At 32.9% G+C, this 22507-nt stretch overlaps 1 protein-coding gene across 1 annotated transcript in view; it reads left to right on the top strand.

The window, feature by feature from the left end:
- Nucleotides 1–22507, top strand: part of Arid2 (AT-rich interaction domain 2) — a 180652-nt gene that overhangs the window by 126926 nt on the left and 31219 nt on the right. The window contains exons 7-15 of the mRNA XM_027934103.3: nt 2281–2347; nt 2439–2689; nt 3027–3123; nt 3212–3421; nt 4245–4412; nt 11196–11277; nt 13405–13539; nt 14150–14346; nt 14632–17495. Coding sequence (XP_027789904.2) covers nt 2281–2347; nt 2439–2689; nt 3027–3123; nt 3212–3421; nt 4245–4412; nt 11196–11277; nt 13405–13539; nt 14150–14346; nt 14632–17495 — 4071 coding nt within the window. The remainder of the gene's footprint in view (nt 1–2280; nt 2348–2438; nt 2690–3026; nt 3124–3211; nt 3422–4244; nt 4413–11195; nt 11278–13404; nt 13540–14149; nt 14347–14631; nt 17496–22507) is intronic.

Here is a 22507-nt window from a genome sequence, read left to right as displayed (position 1 = left end):
TCCTAATGTGTGGCATTATGGGAATTTCTATTGAATAAGCTGAAAGTCTGTTTTTTCTACTCTAGAGATTCCTCAACTGGCTCCTTAACATTTGTTTTTTTTTTCAAATGTTCTTAACATTTGTTTTTTTCCACTGGTATTATGGAGTTTGACCAAATGAATGTGCAACTTAGTACTCAGAGTAGACTAAAGGGGTCCCTCTTTAGATTAATGGAACTCTTGCTCTTTATAGCCCCTCTTTTGCCTACAAACTAGCTCTCAAATTCTGTGTGCCTTAGCCTTGGTGAGATCTGATCAATCTCAGCTTAGCAATTGTTAAGGTCTCTTGAGTTTCTCTTCTGTATGCCTTATTCTAGAAATCATGTACAGGTAGAAATATGGAGCATTCATTGGGTTTGCCTCTTTGTGTTTTCCCTTGTTTTAGTACCTATAAGCTTCCTGAATTTTCCTATCTGTGAAAACTCTTTTTTTTTTTTTTTTTTTTTAATTGCAGTGCCAGAGATTGTATCCAGGGTCTTTCACATGCTGGGCAAGTGCTCTACCACTAAGCTATATCCTCAGCTCCTTCTGAAAACTTTTTCAGAAAAATGTTTTATGGCAGGATGACTATACCAGTACCAATTATTCTATTATGCCTGAACAAAAGTTTCCTCAAAACATTTTTCCTAAATTTTAATTTTATATTTATTTTTATCCCCTAAGATTTAAAAAAAAAAAATGTGTATTTATTTTGTTTAACTTAACTACATTTACCTTTTCCATATATTTTTCTTTAATTCGCATTTGCAGAGTAATGAGTTTTTTCAGTTTTCACTTATCGGGAAATGTCTATTATTACACATTCATTCTTGAAGAACAGTTTTACTGTATAAAATTATATGTTGGTAAATATTTTCTTCCCTCACTTTGGAAAACATATTCCATTGTCTTCTGGCTTTCATAGTTTCTGTTACGTAGTCTGCTATCATTTTAATTGTTGTCCTTTTAAAGGTTTTCTGTTCTTTTTGTCTATCTCCATTTATGATTTTTCTTTTGATGTTTCAGAAATTTTATTATGATGTTCCTACACATTTTTATTTACTTTTCTTGGATTTTGTAGTTCTTCTTAAGTCTGAAAGTTGATGTATTTATCTAATCATTTACTATACCCATCCACAGAGTTCTTAATTTTAGTTACGTTTTCAGTTCTAGAATTTCTATCTAGTTCTTTATTTTAGTTTTCATTTCTTTCCCAACATTTGTAGTCTTTTATGTCTTTGAACTTATTATTCGTGGTTATTTTAAATTCTGTATCTAATAACTTTATTATTTTACTTCCCTATGGCCCTTTTTTCATAGTTATTGACCATGTTCTTTGTTCATGTGACAAGTTGTTTTTTATTGTTAACCAAACATTATTTGTCTTAGGTTTTTTTGTTGTTTGTTTTATGTTTTAAATATAGTGGTCCTCTTGAGTAGTCTCATGATGTCTGTGGCTCTCAAAATAAAAGTTTTACATGCAAAACAACTTTGATTCCAAAAGATAATTATTTTTTGGTATATACATACCATATTATTTAGACATAAAAAGTTAGTTAATAGCTCACATGCTTTTTTATTAGTACATAAGTTCCAGGCAAGTGGAATGGGCAATGTTCATTTTGTATAATATATATCAATATAAAGGCATTCGGTTTTTAGCTACAAAAAAGATTATTAAATAATTGGATGGATTTTGCTTTCCATTTAGGAACCAAAACTGTATCACTTGTTGTGCCTCAGAATTGTCTGTAAATAGGAATATTGTGATTATTTGCCATTTGCAGGTGAGATTAATATCTCCCTTAATTTTCAAGTACTGTTCTGTACAAACACTTACTTGTAGATATTTTCTATAGCTATAAAAATAATCTGAAAATGTCTGTGATTCATATTGGTGACTCTGTCATGGTTTGTGCTATCATGGTCTTTGGACTAACATTCAGAGTTGAAGAAAGTGTTGAAGAAATACTCAATTTCAGTTAAATATTAATGAACATAAAGATTCATTTTTTTCCCCCTCATATAAGTTCACAGATGTTCTACTTTCCTTCAGAGGCCTTATAGGATTCTGTTGCCCGCCAGGTTAAGGATCCTTGACCTAAAAAGAAAGAAAAAACAAATCTTAATTACATAAGAATCCTTTAACTATACGAAATTAAGCATTTATGTTGAAGAACAAAATCCATAGTGTGACTTTTTAAAGTAACAGAATAGTTGTTTCAAATCATTGGCATTTAGCATACTAATTTCTGATTACAGTTTTGGAAAGACATTGTTGATGATAATGAAGTACGTGATCTCATTTCTGATAGAAACAAGTCTCAGGGTAAGTCAATAAAAGTATAATTAAGTGATTTCAAAATTGCAACAATGGTAAATAAAATACCAATTTATGAAATTTCTATTTTCTCTTATAGAAGGTACATCAGGAGAATGGATCTGGGAATCTTTATTTCATCCACCTCGAAAGCTGGGCATTAATGATATTGAAGGACAGCGGGTACTTCAGATTGCAGTGATTTTGCGAAATCTTTCCTTTGAAGAGGGCAATGTTAAGCTCTTGGCAGCTAATCGTACCTGTCTTCGTTTCCTATTACTTTCTGCACATAGTCATTTTATTTCTTTAAGGCAATTAGGCCTTGACACATTAGGAAATATTGCAGCTGAGGTAAGCATGTTACAGTATCTTAAAATTGCTTTTGTAGTTAGCAACATTTACTTAAAAATTTTAGGATGTGTGTGGCATTTTATTATAGTTGTCAATATTTGCAGAATATTTATTAAATGGTTACATGTATTTGTTGTCAGAAGTGGTGGTGCAGAAATAGCAAACATTTGTGGAAAAAAAGAAATACTTGAAATGATGCTTCAAATTGAGCCTTGACTATTCTCATAATAATTATACATTTTAAAATAATACAGTGGGTTTTTTTTTCAATTTTTTAAAATTTGAAATATAGAACTCTAGAAGAAACATTCCTCAACAGTACTGTTCTTTTTTCTAGCTTTTATTGGACCCTGTTGATTTCAAAACTACTCATCTGATGTTTCATACTGTTACAAAATGCTTAATGTCAAGGGATAGATTTTTAAAGATGAGAGGTGAGTATTCAATTAAGTTTTTAATTGTGGAAAGTAAACAAACTTTATCATTTGTTAAAATATATGTGTGTTTGTGTATGTTTTACAGGCATGGAAATTTTGGGAAATCTTTGCAAAGCAGAAGATAATGGTGTTTTAATTTGTGAATATGTGGATCAAGATTCATATAGAGAGATAATTTGTCATCTCACTTTACCTGATGTGCTGCTTGTAATCTCAACACTTGAGGTGCTATACATGCTCACTGAAATGGGAGATGTTGCTTGCACAAAAATTGCAAAAGTAGAAAAGAGCATTGGTAAGATGAGACCAAAAATCTTGTAAATTATTTTCTTCACTGAGGAAAAATATATAATGTGCTGTATAAAAAACTACTCAGTATTTGAGATTTTCTGTTTAATTTTGAGGAATATTACCTTCTCAAAAACACTGTTTGTTTTAGTCTTCTGCCTCTTTTAGACAAGTAAGATACATCTGTGATGGAAGAACAGGATTATATGGCTAACAGTAATTACTGTTCTTTATATCTATTGTGTTTTAAATTTTAAAAGGACAAAACTCCTATGTCTGACTTTTTGGGAGTAGGTCTTTCAGTTTCAAATGGTCAGCTTCTACTGTTGAATACCTAAAGCTAGTAAAGTAAGCCTCCATTTCTAGAATTTGCTGGTAATAGTGCTGTCCTTAAAAATCAGTGAACTCACCTCCTTAAAGGTAGTCCATTATAAACATACTTATTAAAACATGCCATGTTAATATTTAACTCAATGATTTAAATGATATCTTTCTTGAGAATAAGTACTAAAATCAGAGTTAAAGATTTAGCTTGAACACTATCATTATTGAGATTAAGTTGTCATTTTCTATATCAACAATTCTTAAATCCAGCTACACACCAGAATTACTTGGGAACCTTTTGAAAGATACCTACTCTCCACTTTAGAACTACTAAACAAATTGAGATTGTGATTTTGTTGGTGTTGTTGTTGTTGTTTTAAGATCCATAGGTAATTCTGATGTACTATGACTGGCATTTGAGAAGCAGTATTCTGTATATGTATATCCTCCAGAGATGGCATTGTTTTGTAATACAATGGACTGATAATTTTTTTTTTTTTTTTTAGACATGTTAGTTTGTCTGGTTTCTATGGATATTCAGATGTTTGGCCCTGATGCACTAGCAGCAGTAAAACTCGTCGAACATCCAAGTTCCAGTCACCAAGTTTTATCTGAAATTAGGCCACAAGCTATAGAGCAAGTCCAAACCCAGACCCATGTAGCATCATCCCCAGGTTAGTGTTTTTATATATTCTTTTTCAATGTGCTTACGTGTGTAAGATTTAATGCTGAGAATCAGTTTAAATTTTTAGTACGAAGACCTGATATTTTACAATAGAATAGGTAAAGGACGATTTGGATATGCAACTTCTTAGATAGTTTACATTCCAGGAGTATTAATATCCAGAAGAGTAAAGAAGAAGAATAGTATAGAAATCAAGTTGAGAAGGATTTAGAGAACTATAAGGGATTAGGTATTCACAACTGCACAAGCAGTAAGTATGCTACTGAGCTTATTATTTGTGATTATTGTTCTGGGAAACTGACATACTAGGAATATGTTAATTATATATATTACCTTATAATTCATTTGGGTAATGATGAGGATACACAAGTATATTACCCCTGAATCTTGGCCCCAGTACCACAGAATCATCCTGGGAGCAGACACATGCACACACACATAAATAAGCATGTGTTTCTATCTACACATGTGTAGAGTCCGATGGCTCAATTTTGTTTAACCCAAATGGCTCTAAGTGCAGACTGTCTAACAACCAGCATTCTCTTTCGTCCTTGGACTTCTTTCTCCTGGCACATTCTGAGTCATCATTTTTATATTTTAGCACTTAGCCTTTTTGTAGTCCTCTGTCTTTCATTTGTCCTAACAAAAGCAATTCATCTTTTACTTCACCTACCTTTCCAGTTTCTACCCTTTCACTTGATACTGTCCCCAAGATACTTTTCCTGTGGTTTTTTAATTTTTTTTATAGATGATACTTATTTTCTCAGTTGATCTCACTTTTCACTTTGCAGTTCATTAATATGGAGGCTGTGTAGAATGAATTTCTTAAATTTTGTGCTACTTTACTACAAATTTACTAGCATCAGAACTTATTCTCCTTCAACTTCCCCGTGTGTCAGAAAAGAGATGCTCTTCTGAATCTGTGCTCTAAGTATCAGTTATTTTTTGTTTTGTTTCCTATTTTATTTATATATGACAGTAGAATGCATTACAATTCTTATTACACATATAGAGCAAATTTTTCACATCTCTGGTTGTATACAAAGTATATTCACACCAACTCACGTCTTCATACCTGTACTTTGGGTAATAATGATCATCACATTTGTTGATTTTTTTTTTTTTTTTTTTTTTTACTTCTTCCTTGTAGCTAGAAATGCTAACAGGTTCTTTCTCATTCACCTTCACTGTGCCCAAACCAAAATTTTCATTGTCTTTAATCTTTATCACATCAGCGTATTCATCAAACCTTGTTGTTTTTTTTAAATACCCTCATTTCTTCCCTTACCAGTGCTAATGACTCTTATGAGAGTCATCTCTCTATAGGTAAATGTTCTCCTCACATTCAGTCATGGTCCCACCCTATCCCCTATTCTAATTCACGGTATTAAAATTCTATACAAAGTATCTATGCAAAGTACTTAAGAGTTATATTTCCTGGGTTTCCGTTAGGACCTTGTAAGTATCTGATAAAATTGCATCATGTGCATTTAACCTACATGAACAAAACTGAATAAAATAAAAGGGAAAAAATAGATAATTTCAATTGTCAGTGTACTCAATGAATTTTTACCCACAGGAAACAGATGTTAATCAGCTAAAACATATTTGCGGAATATTCAGAGTATTAATGGTTTCTGAGCCTTGACAACGAAGCAAAATGGATCATGTTGCCAGTTTAGTGGGTGGTAGAGATGTGTTTTTATCCTCAAAGAAACTGAGGATTAAATTAATTGAGGGCCATAGAGAAATAGTGTCTAACAAAGAAAGGAACTGATAAATTGTCAGTGAATTCATTCAGGTATGATTTTGATGATAGTTACTATTTTTGCCTTCAGTTGGCCTTTGACCTTAAGAGTTCTTTTGACCTGAAAAGAGGAACCCATCCCCAAAACTAACATCTAATTCTTATTTGGAAAATGTCCAAATGAAAAATTGAGTGTTTGTGGCTTATTCATTTATATAGTAATTAATTGATAGAGATGGAAATGGGCTTTAAGGAATATAGCAGTTAATTTTTGAGCTAGAGAGCACTTTAGTACTTATGTGTACTGTAAATTATATCTTTAAATGTTTGACTTTTTACCTTATTGTTTGACTTTTTACCGTTTTTTAATGTTATGTGTTATGGAATAGTCATTCAAACTTTTGCTTTTTTTCCCCATCACTATGAAAGCTTTTTTTTAATATTTTTTATTTGTAGTTGGACACAATACCTTTATTTTATTTATTTATTGTTATGTGGTACTGAGGATCAAACCCAGGGCCTTGCACATGCTAGACAAGTGCTCTACCGCTGAGCCATAATCCCAGCCCACTATGAAAGCTTTTTATTTACCTATTTTATGTTGATATCTAAGTTTTATCAAAATTAAAATAGATACAAAGAAAATATTTTCTTGAAATATATCAAACTTTTTTTTTTTTTTTTTTTTTTTTGCTTTTGCTTTGCTGAGGGTTGAACCCAAGGCCTCCTGCATGCTAGGCAAAGGCTCTATCACTGAGCTACACATCCAGCCTCCTAAACTGACTTTTAAAAAATCATTAAAACACTCTCTATATCCATTGGAGTCTGGTTACCATCATGTACTTAAAAAAATACACACATGTGCTAGGAGTGTATGTAGGTCAGTGGTGGAGAATGTGATTAGCATGTAAGAGTCCCTGGACTCAACCCCAAAACACACATGCATATGTGTGTGCACTTTAACATTAGAAATTTTACAATATCCCTTTTTCATCTTGCATTTATTCTAATATCCTTACAGAATTTTTATCCTAATGTAATACATTTTATGCAAGTACATCTTTTTATGAGATAAATGGAACTTTTCTTCCCTGTTTCTCTAAAAGTTATTAATCCAGTGTATCTGAATGCTATTTACTACTGAAATGAAATTGCAATTAGCATCAGTTCTATCCCTGATGAATACATAAGGTTGAAAACTTAATCAATCAATCAATCAATCAATGGATGAGGATAAAATTTATAATTATTTGAACTAATTCAGAATTATCCAAAAAGTTTTAAAACTTTTAATGACCATCTGACCACTAGAGCTCTTTATTTTTGTTGAAATCAAAGAATTATCAAGTACCAGACTTGTGAGAGTGTTTGTTGCCCTCTCTTTAGATTTATTTTAGTTTCTAGAAAATATATCAAAAAGATATTAAGAAAATATGACTATATATTATACTTGCTACTCCTTTACTTAGTGCCATCTTGTGTGAGTTAATATATTCAAGAAGTTTTAGTATAGTGGTTCTCAAACTTGATGAGTGTGCATCAAAATCACCTGTTCATAGGTTTACTTGAAACACAGATTTCTGGGTTCCATACTCTGAATTTCCCAATTGGAGGACCTGAGAATGTTTGTTTCTGATATATTCCCATATGTTAATGTCTGGAGTTTATACTTTGAGGATCACTGGATTAGGAAAATTGATATATTATTCAATTCAAGACCAGTAAATACGGTATTTTGACATTTTATAAAGTGCTTTGTATCATGTGCTTTAAATACATTTTTGTGAAAATCTTGGCACTGCAGATTTACCTCATTCAGCATATGAAAAATGTCTACTACAGATCCTAATTGATAAAGCTGTTTTTTGTTTCCTTGTTTGATTTTTCTTTTTGTTCTGGGGTTGAACCCAGGGCCTGACACTTACTAAGTATGCATTCTACACTGAACTACATCCCTAGCCTAATAAAAAAGCTAATTTTTATTTCCAAAGTTCTCTTGCTTAATCAGTCTGGCTTTCTATTACTTTGGGGAAATCCAACTTTTTTTTTTTTTTTTTTTTTTTTAATTTTTAGTTGGAGATGGCACAATGCCTTTATTTTATTTATTTATGTAGTGCTGAAGATCAAACCCAGAGCCCCACAAATGCAAGGCAAGCACTCTACCACTGAGCCACAACCCCAGCCCAAAGTCCAACTTTTTCAGCTAGGAAAAGTATGTTAATATATACTCATATCACTCCTTTCTTACATCAGAATTCTGAGAGTTCAATTTGCCATGAATTTGTCATTTGAATGAAATCAGATACCACTACCTTAAATAATTTCTTTAAAATATTTTCTGTGTTTTGCTTATACAATATTTTGCCTCAGAAGTAATGCATTCTTTAACAGTAGTTAGGGGATAGAGGAGGCAAACACATAAAGAAAATTGTTATCACTATATCTGAATTCATAATTTATAACCCTAAAGGTCTAGAATTACCTATTTCTAATTTTCCTAATGCCTGCATTGTTTTTTAACTGTAATATGTAAAACACTGGGATTGACAGGAAGCCCTACCATAATACCTTATTTAAAATGAGACTTTGGGAACCCTAATATTTTAAATTCTCTTTTTGGTGCACCTGAAGTTTTAAAATCATAATAGCTAACAAACATTCGTACAGTACTTACTTAGTACCAGGCTTTCTTTAAAGAGACTTATAAATAAACTCCTCTAATCCTCATAATAACCTTATGAGGTCAGTGTACTATTACTTTTCCCCATTTTATAGACAGAATTTAAGAAATTTGCCTATGGTTACATTGCTGGTGAGTGATGGAACTCTGGAGCCAGCCTTTCTGGGTGCCAGAGTAATGCATTTAATCTTAATTCTTAATCCTGCAGTGCTATAATAAGTAAGGGAGAAGTAAGCCTTTCTGTTTCAAAATGGGAGAAAGCAGCTTTTTCAACAAGGAGATGATATCCTTGGGCAAAGCAGTTTTAGTAAGGAATACATAGAAAAGTTGAGTGTCTGGAAATTGATTCCTTTCAAGGTATAAAGTGCTTTTGTATCATTTGGTATGTCTTCAGGTATCATGGGCAGTGCTTCTCAGTTTATAGATAGATTCTTTATAGTAATTGTACATTTCCAGTTTCATTTTTAATTGTGGTTACACTATTTTTTATGCATTATAAATAAGGCTTCTCATAGTTTCAGCATAATTTCTAATGTTTTATGAAATTATTATTAATCAATTCAGACAATTTAAGTCTGAATACAGTATGTATTCATTTATGTTGCAAGTGATAAAGAAAAGGGAAGAAGATTCTTTGTATTCAACCCCTAGAAGAATATTTTCTGTAATAGTGTTTTCAAGTTAAATGAAGAAGTGATAAGGAGGAATTTCCAAAAAGAGGATTTTGGTTGTTTTATCATATTCAGTTAAGAAGCATATCACAGTATGGCCGCTGAAATGTGGCAACCTAAATTCAAATCCAGCTCTTCTAAAAGAAAGCTTTCTAGTTACATCTAGTTCTTTCCATTGTGTGGTCCTGTGTGAATTTAATCTCTGAAATTTAGTTTTCTAATTTGTAAAATAGGAATAATTAAACTTATACTTACAAAGGAAATTAAAGTAAATAATATAAATAAAAATGGCTTAATATTCATTAAGTAGAAATATTTGTTAAGTGGAAGTATTCGTTGAGTGGCTGTTCTTAGTTATTATACCAAAGCCTGGGGTTCTTATCAAATGTCATGATTGATTCAAATCATTCAGCTTCTGCTGTATTTTGGAACTCTTCTAAATCTAGTAACTTGAAAATGTGTCAGTTCTGTGTTAAGTGTTCTGAGAAATTTTGCTAAAATGTCATCTGGATAAAAAAGGGGGGGATATATTCCACATGTTTAAAACCTTCATTGTCATGCCAATTTAATGATGACATTGAATAACTTACTTTTTATATTTTTATGTTTATTTGTATTTACTGATAAGTATAACTTTATCTTCTATTTTTCACATTGTCATTTGATTCTTTGTTTAGTATAAAGGAAAATATTCATTTTTCTATAGATCTTTTCAACTTGTTGGAAAATAATAGATGGTTTTAGCTTCATTTATATTCATTCATTGGCCTTGAAATTATTTTAAAATATGACTTATGTGAAATATTAGAAACGATGTGTCTCAGTATTTTTACACAACTATGTTGCCTCTTTCAAAAAGTATACATCAAAATTATTATTACAACACATCTCTCCCTTTTGTCCCCTTCCCAAAGGAATAATCTATGGGAATTCTTTCTAGAATGTGAGACTCTAAATTAGTTTAGCTTTTGTTCATTTTACCACAGAAATCTTATAGAGTTAATATTGACCTTTTTTTGGTTTTGTTTTTTTGATATCGGAAATTGAACTCGGGCACTCAACTACTGAACCACATCCCCAACCCAACCTTGTGTTTTATTTAGATACAGGGTCTCACTGAGTTGCTTTAGTGTCTGCTATTTTTGAGGCTGGCTTTGAATTCATGATCCTCCTGCTTCAGTCTCCCAAACCACTGGGATTACAGGCATGTGCCACAGTGCCTGGCTAATACTGACCTTTTAAATTAAGAAGTAAAGTTATAGTTTCTAATGCATCATTCTTCTGTAACTAGCTGAGAAATGCCTGTTATGTGTGTGGCCTAATTAAACCACGTGCATTTTGGTTTCTTTAGCTGTACCTACCTCGCAGAAGAATTAGGTAAGATAATATATGTAAATGTTTAGTCAGTGATTGGCCCCATGGGAAAACAGATTTTAAATTATGTGTTAAATCAACCATATATTATTATTATTTGAATGGTTGTAAAGAGTAAACAAATATGAACCTTCTAAAGATGGTGCCTGGTATAATATATGTTCCATTATATATTAGTTTCTCAAATTTGTATATTTTTATGTTACTACGCCTTTTTAAAAGATAATCACATAGTTCCAATAATTAAATTTTTAAAAATTCTTTTAAATTATGTAGCTAATGTATTTTTTTTTTCTTTAGCTTCCAGAGCAGTTGTAGCACAACATGTTGCTCCACCTCCAGGAATAGTGGAAATAGATAGTGAGAAGTTTGCTTGTCAATGGTAAGTGGTTTATTTCTATTAAGGTTTTATCATTGGGAAGAATATGCAAAAGAAAAAAGGAAATGTATCTAACAGTCATCCAGAATGTTTTAGAGTGTGTGTGTGTGTGTGTGTGTGTGTGTGTGTGTGTATGTATTTATGTTAGAGTAGAATATCATTTATATGAAAAAAAGGAAAATATAAAATCGCTTTACCTATATTTTAGAATAATTCGAAAAAAATCATCAGAATTTTCAGAATTAAAATAGTCTAATTGGAATTTCATTTAATTATACCGTTTAGTTCCTTTCTTTGAAGTTAAAAAGTTGTATATCACTTTTATAGAGAATAATATTTGATTATCATATAAATTACAAAGTTCATTCTTCTGAAATTAATGTTTTCTTAAAAGTGAACTGAACTAACTTTAAGAAAATAAAACAAGGTTTTGTTGTTAAACATTCCTTCTTTTCCATCTATACCAAATTATCTTAATCATTGACGGTTAATTTTTCCTTTTTGTTGAGTAATAAGGGGAAATTAATCAAAAGACAAAATAGCCAGTATAACTACCTTAAAATAAGCAACTTGACAATGATATTTTCTTGAGAACATTGAGTAGTCATATCTCAGCCACTTTCTGAACAAATGTACAGTTAATTAGATTTCATTTTGTCATGGAGCATTGTCTCAACATTATTTATGAAGTAATTTAAATTTTTTAAACTCAACTTATTGCAATAAAAAATCACTTTTCTAATGACATAACCCTTTATAATATTTCTTTCCTTTTTCCCTTTTGTTCCATTTTCTAATATTATTTGTCCCTTATTCCATATTCTTGTTACTCTGTGTTTCATATTTTTGGTGTTTTCGTATCCTTTTTCCTATGATTGTTTTCTCCACGCTTCTACTTTGTTTAAATCGGGTTTACAGTTTTAAGTATCTAATTATTTGCCCTTTTCTCTTCTCTAATGTCACACATTAAGCCCTATGCTTAAAGAACCTCTTTACAATATTTGGAAATGTTTGCCTTCTACCTTGCACCCAAAATGAAGTTTTTTTATATCTAGATTTTTTTAAACATTTGTACAAAGAGGATTATAAAAGGTAGAAAAAGCGTGTGCCATATGTGTTTGGCACAGATCTATTCATTTAAATCCCAGTTGTACATTTCTACCACTTCTTAGAGAAGGGGAAGAAAATTACGTTATAGTTATTTTATCATAGGCATCATTTTTTATAAGAATAACCTAAGTTGGCCTGTTATGCCTAATGTTTTCTAGAAAGAGATACACTAAGATAACAAATCCTCTATCCTAACTTATAGATGGAAGTTACTATAAGAAGAAAACAAATTGATGTTTGAGTTAGTTTGTAATGAGTTAGCAAATAGAAGTATTTTGAAATGAAGGAATGGGAGTATACAGCTTGGTAATTGTCATTGTTTTAGGGAGTAGTTGAAAAGCTTTGTAAAGTTTTTTTCTGAAAAAATTTGATCAAGAGTCAGAAAAAGTTTAACCTTAGTTCAGTTTTTCCACCATTTTCTTTAACTGCAATGCAAATAACTCATAATTATTAACTTCTGTTATAATAATTATAAGACAAGGAACCCAAGTAAATATTCACTAACTAAAACTATTTCTTATAGAGCAGTTGTTACCAACAAATTAACCCTGCTCTTGCTAGGGTATGAACACAATTTTTTATATTTGTTTTTTTTTTTTTTAATTTTTAAACTTTATTCATTGATTGATTGATTTAGTGTGTGATACTGGGGATTGAACCTAGGGCCTCATGTATGTGAGGCAAGTGCTCATTCAGTGAGCCTTTCTTATGTTTTTATTTTTGAGACAGAGTCTTGCCAAGTTACCCAGGAATCCTCCTGCCTCAGACTCCCAAGTAACAGGGATTGTAAACATGCTCCACTGCACCCAGTTTATATTTGATCTTAATAATATTTTTAACATTATAATAGAATGATAATCTCTTGCTTTAATCTAAAACCTAGCCTGTGTTTTGCTAACATAATGAGGTAGTGAAATTTAATTATTAGTTTATAACATTGTTTCAAAGAGTTTTAATATATTTCAATGTGGAGTTTCCTATAATATGTTGTATAATGCCTTTATTTTTCTCCTGTTTTAGGCTAAATGCTCATTTTGAAGTAAATCCAGATTGTTCTGTCTCTCGAGCAGAAATGTATTCTGAATACCTCTCAACTTGTAGTAAATTAGCTCGTGGTGGAATCCTCACATCAACTGGATTTTATAAATGTCTTAGGTAGGATGCATAGTTCTTTAAATAAAATTCATTTGCATCACTTCCAACCTTCTTGCTATTTTGAAAAAAGTTCCAAATATCTATCTACTTTTACATATCTCTACTACTTGAAATTTCATTAGTAGGTTGTAATGTAGGGGAGTTTTAAATACAAGGCAATTTCATAAATTGCATCTGGTGTTTATGTTGGAACATTACAAGGTTTATCAAAAAAAAGTGAAGAAGAAATTAAGGGTTTTTTGTTACTTACTTTTACATGTTAAAGACTTTAGAAATTTTTAACCTTGAATATATTTAATACTGTGTCTTTAAGTATCAAGACTTTGATATTTCACTGTTCATAAATAAGTATTTTGAAAAGCTGTTATATATAGGATAGAGTTGTTTAAAACTCAATAATGCTGTTAACAAATAAAGATTTTTTTAAATGGAGGGTTCATCTATATCTTGGCTTCCCACCTTTACAGAATAGAACTTTTATGAATCATGCTGGTTCATACGTAAGCAGCAGGGAATGTACTGCTGTTGTTTCCATGAACATTGTTAGAAGTCAGTGCTTTTTACCAGTGTGCTAGTTCTTGTAACTAACTGAATATGTATTACTTTACAGAACAGTTTTTCCAAACCATACAGTGAAGAGAGTGGAGGATTCCAGTAACAATGGGCAGGCACATATCCATGTGGTAGGAGTAAAACGGAGGGCTATCCCACTTCCCATTCAGATGTACTATCAGCAGCAACCAGTTTCTACTCCTGTTGTTCGTGTTGATTCTGTTCCTGATGTATCTCCAACTCCTTCACCTGCAGGTATTAATTTTATTGTGTTTTAAATATTACTAATTTAATAAAACTGAATTTATATTCGGTTTTATTAAATTAGTAATATTTATACTTTTAAAATCTATAACTTTCCCTTGTTTTTCCAATAGCATTTTCTTATTTGGTTTTTTATTTTATCACATTCATATGTTTCGAAGTTGTTGGACATGTATTTCTTGAAACTATTTTTTTCTTATATTATGTAAAATATTCCTGCTTGGCAGTTTTTCAGTAATTTCATTTGGAATTTTGACTTTTTCCCTATATTTTCAGGAATCCCTCATGGATCACAAACTGTAGGAAATCATTTTCAGAGGACTCCTGTTACCAACCAATCTTCAAATTTGACTGCAACACAAATGTCTTTTCCAGTACAAGGTGTTCATACTGTGGCACAGACTGTTCCAAGAATTCCACCAAATCCTTCACTTCATACCCACCAGCAGCAAAATGCTCCAGTGACTGTCATTCAAAATAAAACTCCAATTTCTTGTGAAGTGGTCAAGGCTACCGTAATCCAGAATTCTGTACCCCAGACAGCAGTTCCTGTTAGTATTGCTGTTGGAGGAGGACCTACACAGAGTTCTGTGGTTCAGAATCATAGTACAGGGCCACAACCTGTTACAGTTGTGAATTCTCAGACATTGCTTCACCACCCATCTGTTATACCACAACCGTCTCCATTACACACAGTGGTACCAGGACAAATACCTTCAGGCACTCCTGTTACGGTAATTCAACAAGCAGTCCCACAGAGTCATATATTTGGCAGAGTACAGAACATACCAGCATGTACTTCTACAGTTTCACAGGGTCAACAGTTAATCACCACATCACCCCAACCTGTGCAATCTTCATCTCAACAGACATCAGCTGGTAGCCAGCCACAAGACACTGTTATCATAGCACCCCCACAGTATGTAACAACTTCTGCATCCAACATTGTCTCAGCAACTTCAGTACAGAATTTTCAGGTAGCTACAGGACAAATGGTTACCATTGCTGGTGTCCCAAGTCCACAACCCTCAAGGGTAGGATTTCAGAACATTGCACCAAAACCTCTCCCTTCTCAGCAAGTTTCATCAACAGTGGTACAGCAGCCTATTCAACAACCACAGCAGCCAACCCAACAAAGTGTAGTGATTGTAAGCCAGCCAACTCAACAAGGTCAAACTTATGCACCAGCCATTCACCAAATTGTTCTTGCTAATCCAGCAGCTCTTCCAGCTGGTCAGACAGTTCAGCTAACTGGACAACCAAACATAACTCCATCTTCTTCACCATCACCTGTCCCAACTACCAATAACCAAGTCCCTACTGCCATGCCATCTTCTTCCACCCCTCAATCACAGGGACCACCTCCTACTGTTAGTCAAATGCTATCTGTGAAAAGGCAGCAACAGCAGCAGCATTCACCAGCACCCCCACCACAACAGGTACAGGTACAAGTTCAGCAGCCGCAACAAGTACAGATGCAAGTTCAGCCTCAGCAAACAAATGCAGGAGTTGGTCAGCCTGCTTCTGGTGAGTCAAGTCTGATAAAACAGCTGCTACTTCCAAAGCGTGGTCCTTCAACTCCAGGTGGTAAACTTATCCTCCCAGCTCCACAGATTCCTCCCCCTAATAATGCAAGAGCTCCTAGCCCTCAGGTGGTCTATCAGGTGGCTAATAACCAAGCAGCTGGTTTTGGAGTCCAGGGGCAAACTCCAGCTCAGCAGCTGTTGGTTGGGCAGCAAAATGTTCAGTTGGTCCAAAGTGCAATGCCACCCACAGGGGGAGTGCAAACTGTGCCCATCTCAAACTTACAAATATTGCCAGGACCACTGATCTCAAATAGCCCAGCAACCATTTTCCAAGGAACTTCTGGCAACCAGGTAACCATAACAGTTGTGCCAAATACAAGTTTTGCAACTGCAACTGTGAGTCAGGGAAATGCAACTCAGCTCATTGCTCCAGCAGGAATTACGATGAGCGGAACACAGGCAGGAGTTGGACTTCAGGTACAAACACTTCCAGCCACTCAAGCATCTCCAGCTGGACAATCATCATGTACTACTGCTACTCCCCCATTCAAAGGTGATAAAATAATTTGCCAAAAGGAGGAGGAAGCAAAAGAAGCAACAGGTTTACATGTTCATGAACGTAAAATTGAAGTCATGGAAAACCCATCCTGCCGACGAGGAACCACAAACACCAGCAATGGGGATTCAAAAGAAAATGAAATGCAGGTGGGAAGTCTTTTAAATGGGAGAAAGTACAGTGACTCAAGTCTACCTCCTTCAAACTCAGGGAAAATTCAAAGTGAGGTCAATCAGTGCTCACTAATCAGTAATGGACCATCATTAGAATTAGGTGAGAATGGAACATCTGGAAAACAGAACTCAGAACAAATGGACATACAGGATATCAAATGTGATTTGAAAAAAACCCTAGTAAATGGAATCTGTGATTTTGATAAAGGAGATGGTTCTCATTTAAGCAAAAACATTCCAAATCACAAAACTTCCAATCATGTAGGAAATGGTGAGATATCTCCAGTGGAACCACAAGGAACTTTAGATGCCACTCAGCAAGATACTGCCAAAGGTGATCAGCTAGAAAGAATTTCTAATGGACCTGTATTAACTTTGGGTGGTTCACCATCTATGAGCAGTATACAGGAGGCTTCAAATGCGGCAATACAGCATTTTAGTGGTACTGATTTGCCTAATGGACCTCTAGCTTCAAGTTTGAATTCAGATGTGCCTCAGCAACGCCCAAGTGTAGTTGTCTCACCACATTCTACAACCTCTGTCATACAGGGGCATCAAATCATAGCAGTTCCCCACTCAGGATCAAGAGTGTCCCATTCTCCTGTCCTATCATCAGATGTTCGGTCTACAAATGGCACAGCAGAATGCAAAACTGTAAAGAGGCCAGCGGAGGATAATGATAGGGAAACAGTCGCAGGAATTCCAAATAAAGTAGGAGTTAGAATTGTTACAATCAGTGATCCCAACAATGCTGGCTGCAGTGCAACAATGGTTGCTGTTCCAGCAGGAGCAGATCCAAGCACTGTAGCTAAAGTAGCAATAGAAAGTGCTGTTCAGCAAAAGCAGCAGCAGCCACCAACATATATACAGAATGTGGTCCCACAGGTAAGTCATTCTACTGTTATATTTCTTTTATAAAATTCTGATCTGTAAATATGAGTTTAGGGGGAAATTCACTATTTTTTTCATGTCTTACCTTGAGAAGTTACTGTGTCAGCTTACTTAAACTGTCATGCTTATTTTCTCTGGTTTTATAATAATAATAGTTTACAGTTGTTAACTTTTATATATGGCAATATGAATCTTTCAGTTTTGTTAGACTGAAATTCATAATTTTGTAGGCCCAAGGTAGAGAAACAGTTTTTAACATCTTTTGAAGAATTTTAAAAATGTATGTTAGATTACTGTAGATGGTAAGGGAAACTTCCTAAGAGAACTCTGAATGGGGATTTGATATTTATGTTTCTTTGTGGCTCTGTTAATAGTCTTTTTTTTTTTTTTTTTAAGGATGAATCCTATAAGGACTCTAAGAATGTTCTTGCAATGTTTATGTATTGAATTAGTTCTCTTTATTCTTAAAGAAGTATTGCTTATAATTTCACTTTTTCAGGTATTCTGATATTTTTACTTTGTGTTTCTTACTCCTTTGCTCTGCAGTTTCCTTTTTAATTCCTTCTTACTCTCCATCTCTACATATCCTAGTAGTAAATAAAAATATTTTCTAGGATCCATTCTATTGAATTAAGGATCCAATCAGCCTGTAAAGATTCTGAGGACCATCCTACATGCTATTTCTACTGAAATTATGCATTTACTTAACAATTACCACCACCTATTTCTTGGATCACTTCTCTTTTATTGTTTCTTCTAATTAGTAGTGCATAACCGGAACCTTTTGTGACTATTGAAAACTCTGCTAGCACTCCTTTGGCTTGGATTTTTTCTTTATGCTTACAATGATGTCAGCAGATCTATGAGCATTGTTGGCATTAGTACCAAATCTAGGTATGGGTAACAGCAAAACGAAAAATGCAAGAATAAAAAGAAGAGTCCCTTGCTTCAGACCAGTTCTTCCACTAATATGCGTATTTTTCCATGTAAATAGATAAAGTTGGATTGTGCTGCTTTGGGGTATAATAGGATTTTAATTTATATGTTCATATTGCCTAGATCTATTTCAAAGTAATTAAGTTGTACATTCTTTAGTCAGTGCTACATATGTGGCAATAATGATACTGAATGATGGAGCGAAAATCATTTTTACTCAAACAAGCTTCCACAAGTTGAACTTTTTGCTTAAATAGTGCAATGTTGTATATATAGTAGACATTCAATAAAATGAATTTTTATATTTTTCTTACATGTACTAATTTCTCAGTTTATCTTGATTATATGCCTAACTCTTCTTTCCTCTTAGAGTATGTTAGAATTCTAAATAGTAATGATATACCAAGTCATGACTATGGAATTGTTTCATTTATCCTTATTTTTTGTGATTCTGATCTTCCAGTGTGATTATATTCAATAATGATATCTCAATAAAAAAGAATGAGCAACAATTCTAGCTAAGATTAGAACCTGTATTAGGGGCTTAGAACTAAAGTATTTTCTCATTTAATTCTCACAATAATCCTATTAAGTAAAAATTGTTATCACCATTTTAGAAATGAGGTTGCAAGATTCTAAATAACTCACCCAAGATTAGTGCCAGGCCTAAAACCAAAACTAATACTCTTAACCCAGTAACATTTATTTTTTCCACTATTCTAAAAGTTTCCTCTGTAAATTTCTAGAAAGCCCTTTTTATATCTTTGATTATTTGAACTGTTGTGTGGTAGAATGATCATACAACCAAATTATCATTTTAGAACATTAATGCTAAAACTATTAGCACATAAGTGATATGCGTGTGATTTAGACCATTAAAGTGAATACATTTTGTTTCCAATCTGAGAAATTTATATTAAACTTATACCCATTTTCCCCAAAAGCATAGTTTATTTAAAATAGCTACACTCTGAGCTCAGTGGTAGAACACTTACCTTGCACACATAAGGCCCTGGGTTCAATCCCCAGCACAAAAAAAAAAAAAAAAAAAAAAAAAAGAGCAAAAATAAAAGAGAAGGAAAAGGTGAAGAAGACAAAAACCCAGCAACAACATTCTTTATTTCTAAAATTGATATTTGGTTGGCATGCAGCAGTTAAAACTTTGCAAGAGATGTGGCATATGTGGTATTTATGAAAATGAGAATCAAAACCTGGATTCTTATGTATAACACTTAGCATCGTTCTTACCACATGGTATTCATTGACAGTGCAGGTATATTTTATCTTCACATGTAAGATAACTATTTATATGGGCTAGCCACATGGAACAGAGTAGGGGAAATCAGCTGTTCAAGATGGTACTGTAAGATTGTAGGTATGCTATTGGGCCTTCTTAAGAGTCTGATAATAGAAAACCATTTCCATTGTTGCCCATATTCTTTAAATTTCTTCATATATTCTTTAGGTTGCATGTGAGACCTTGGTTTAATACCATTTTGTTCACCATTTGAATTGGTAGCTTAAAGGAGTCTAAAATTGATCTGAATTTTTGTCAGTCAAATGTGTTATTCCTAATATTTCAAGAGATCTAGGAATATTAAGGAGTTACTTAGTGCCCAATATGAACTTTTAGATTTGCAGAATGCTCAGGGCTGGAAAGATTGAAGTATCCCTTCTAAGAAAAGCTAATAGGTAATCCTTCTCAATATCATTATTAATTCATTTTTTATTGATTTTGTTCCTTATTGCCTCTGTTAATCAGCTATATTAATTTAATTTAAAGAAAGTTATAGCAGCTGGACACAGTGGCACATGATTATAATCCCTGTGACTCAGGTGGCTGAGGCAGGAGGATCATGAGTTCAAAGCCAGCCTCAGCAAAAGTGAGGCACTAAGCAACTCATTGAGACCCTGTCTCTAAATAAAAAGCAAAATAAGGCTGGGGATGTGGTTTAGTGTTGAGTGCCCCTGTGTTCAATCTCTAATACCTACCCCCCTACCTAAAAAAAAAAAAGAAAATTTACAGCAGGTAAAAGAAGAATATATGTAAATGATACAACCATAGACTTTGTATTTAAATAGTATTTACAGTTTTTATGAATACAAATTAAACTATACCTACTTCATGGCATATTTCATTATTTGCATCTATTTATTTATATCTGTTATATTTGCAAGTTTATATACAACTTATAGGATACCATTTCTGGATGCCCTATCTTCACCCACTGTTCATGAATTGATATCTGCTAGAGACAAAAAACTACACTGACATAGTTAAAAACAAAAATAAGTAAAAAATGAAAGAGACAAAATATTTACCTAAAGACTTTTTTCAGCATTATGCAAAACACATGTTGAATTTGTGTTAATCCCATGATCCAATAACTTTTCAGATTCTTCTGTATAAAAATTTACTTAAAGATGTACTCATTTAAGGTATTTTATATATACCTTGCCTTGGTTCCCCATTCTTCACATGTGAATCATTCCTGATGTGTGGCTGTGTAACACTGAATATTGGTATCTTCGAGCTTTTCCTTTTTCTGATAATGAGCTTGAGAAATTTATTCAACCCATTAGAAAACAGATCTGTAGTCTCAAGGTAGCAGCATTTAATCATAGCCATAGAAGATAATTTTAGTAAGAACTACAAAATATGATTTCTTAAATGAATCCATTGCTCAGATTTGAATAATATAGCCCATTGTAAAAACTATGAAAGGCATTTTTACTAACCCTAACCTTATTGTTTGTATCCCTATGTATTATTACAAAATAGGTTTGGTATGTATTGATTATATAGATTTATACTTAATAAGAGGGAAAACTTTATGGAGGTTGAGTATCCTTTATCCAAAATGCTAGGGAGTAGAAGTGTTTCAGATTTTTAGCCTTTTCGGATTTTGGAATATTTGTATAGACATAGTAAGATAATTTAGGGATTGGACCCAAGTCTAAACACAAAATTCATTTGTTTCATATATTCCTTGTATACACAGCCTGCAGGTAATTTTGTATATGAAACAAAGTTTCATGTTGTAGAATTTTTTTAAAGTTTCAGATTTTGGAGCATTTTTCAAGTTTGAGATTTTCAGATTAAGGATATTCAACCTGTAGATTAGAAAAACATGAGGGAAAGTTAGAGCCAAGAGAGTCTTAGATGTTACATTGTCCAAAGCTCTCATTTTTTAGAGTTGAAGTGAGTTGCCCACACTCACAAAAATCTTTTTTTCCGTGGTTTCAGTTACTGTCTCAATTCTGCTTTGTAAAAATCTGTACATTTAAACTAAGCATAATCTTTTACATCACATTTAGAGTAAATCTAACTCCTGTTTCTTACAAGCTTTTGAAGGTATCTCTTCTAAAGAATACACTTTATCAGCAGCTCTGAATGAAGCTCTGTGGTAGAGTGCTTATGGAGAATATGATTCATCCATTACTTCTATTTGATTTTAGGTGTCCTGGTATCTGGTTTAATCAACAGTTTGCCTCAACCAACTCCACTCTGTCTTTTTAAATATATACCTGGAGTTGAACACAGTATTTGATTACTGCTATGAATTTATATTGAAGTAAATAGATTATAACTTTGAGGCTTTCCTGATAAGGACTGAAATCTTCAAATTTTAGTCCTATTCAAAGTTTTTAAAGTTTAATATTAAAAAGAAAGGATTTAAAAGTATCAAATCCAAGTATCAGTGTTACCTAGAATTTTTAGCCAGAGTTTACTGTTGAAAAAAATAAAAAAGGAAAACAAGATTATAATTTATTTCAACAAAAAGAAGCAGTAGGGTTTTTTTCCCAAAATTAGAACTGCTACATTCATTAAGATTTTTAGTTAATTTTATAATTATAAAAGAAACAACAGGATTGTTTCACATCCATTAGGTAATTTTACGTTTCTGGTCACTCACTGAAGTTATACCTTTTCTACTTTGGTTACAAAAAGTACAGTATGAAAAACTAGCTAGCTCTCCTTCAGAGTAAAATTTTCTGCAAGAGGTGGTTTACCCCCAACCCCAGGGGAGCAAAAAATCATTGCTTTGAAACCTTTTACATTTATGTTT

This window comes from Marmota flaviventris, chromosome 3 (assembly GCF_047511675.1).
Source record: "Marmota flaviventris isolate mMarFla1 chromosome 3, mMarFla1.hap1, whole genome shotgun sequence".
In the NCBI taxonomy this organism is placed as follows: domain Eukaryota; kingdom Metazoa; phylum Chordata; class Mammalia; order Rodentia; family Sciuridae; genus Marmota; species Marmota flaviventris.
Note: the sequence above shows the minus strand (reverse complement) of the source record. Positions and strands in the feature narration are given on the sequence as shown.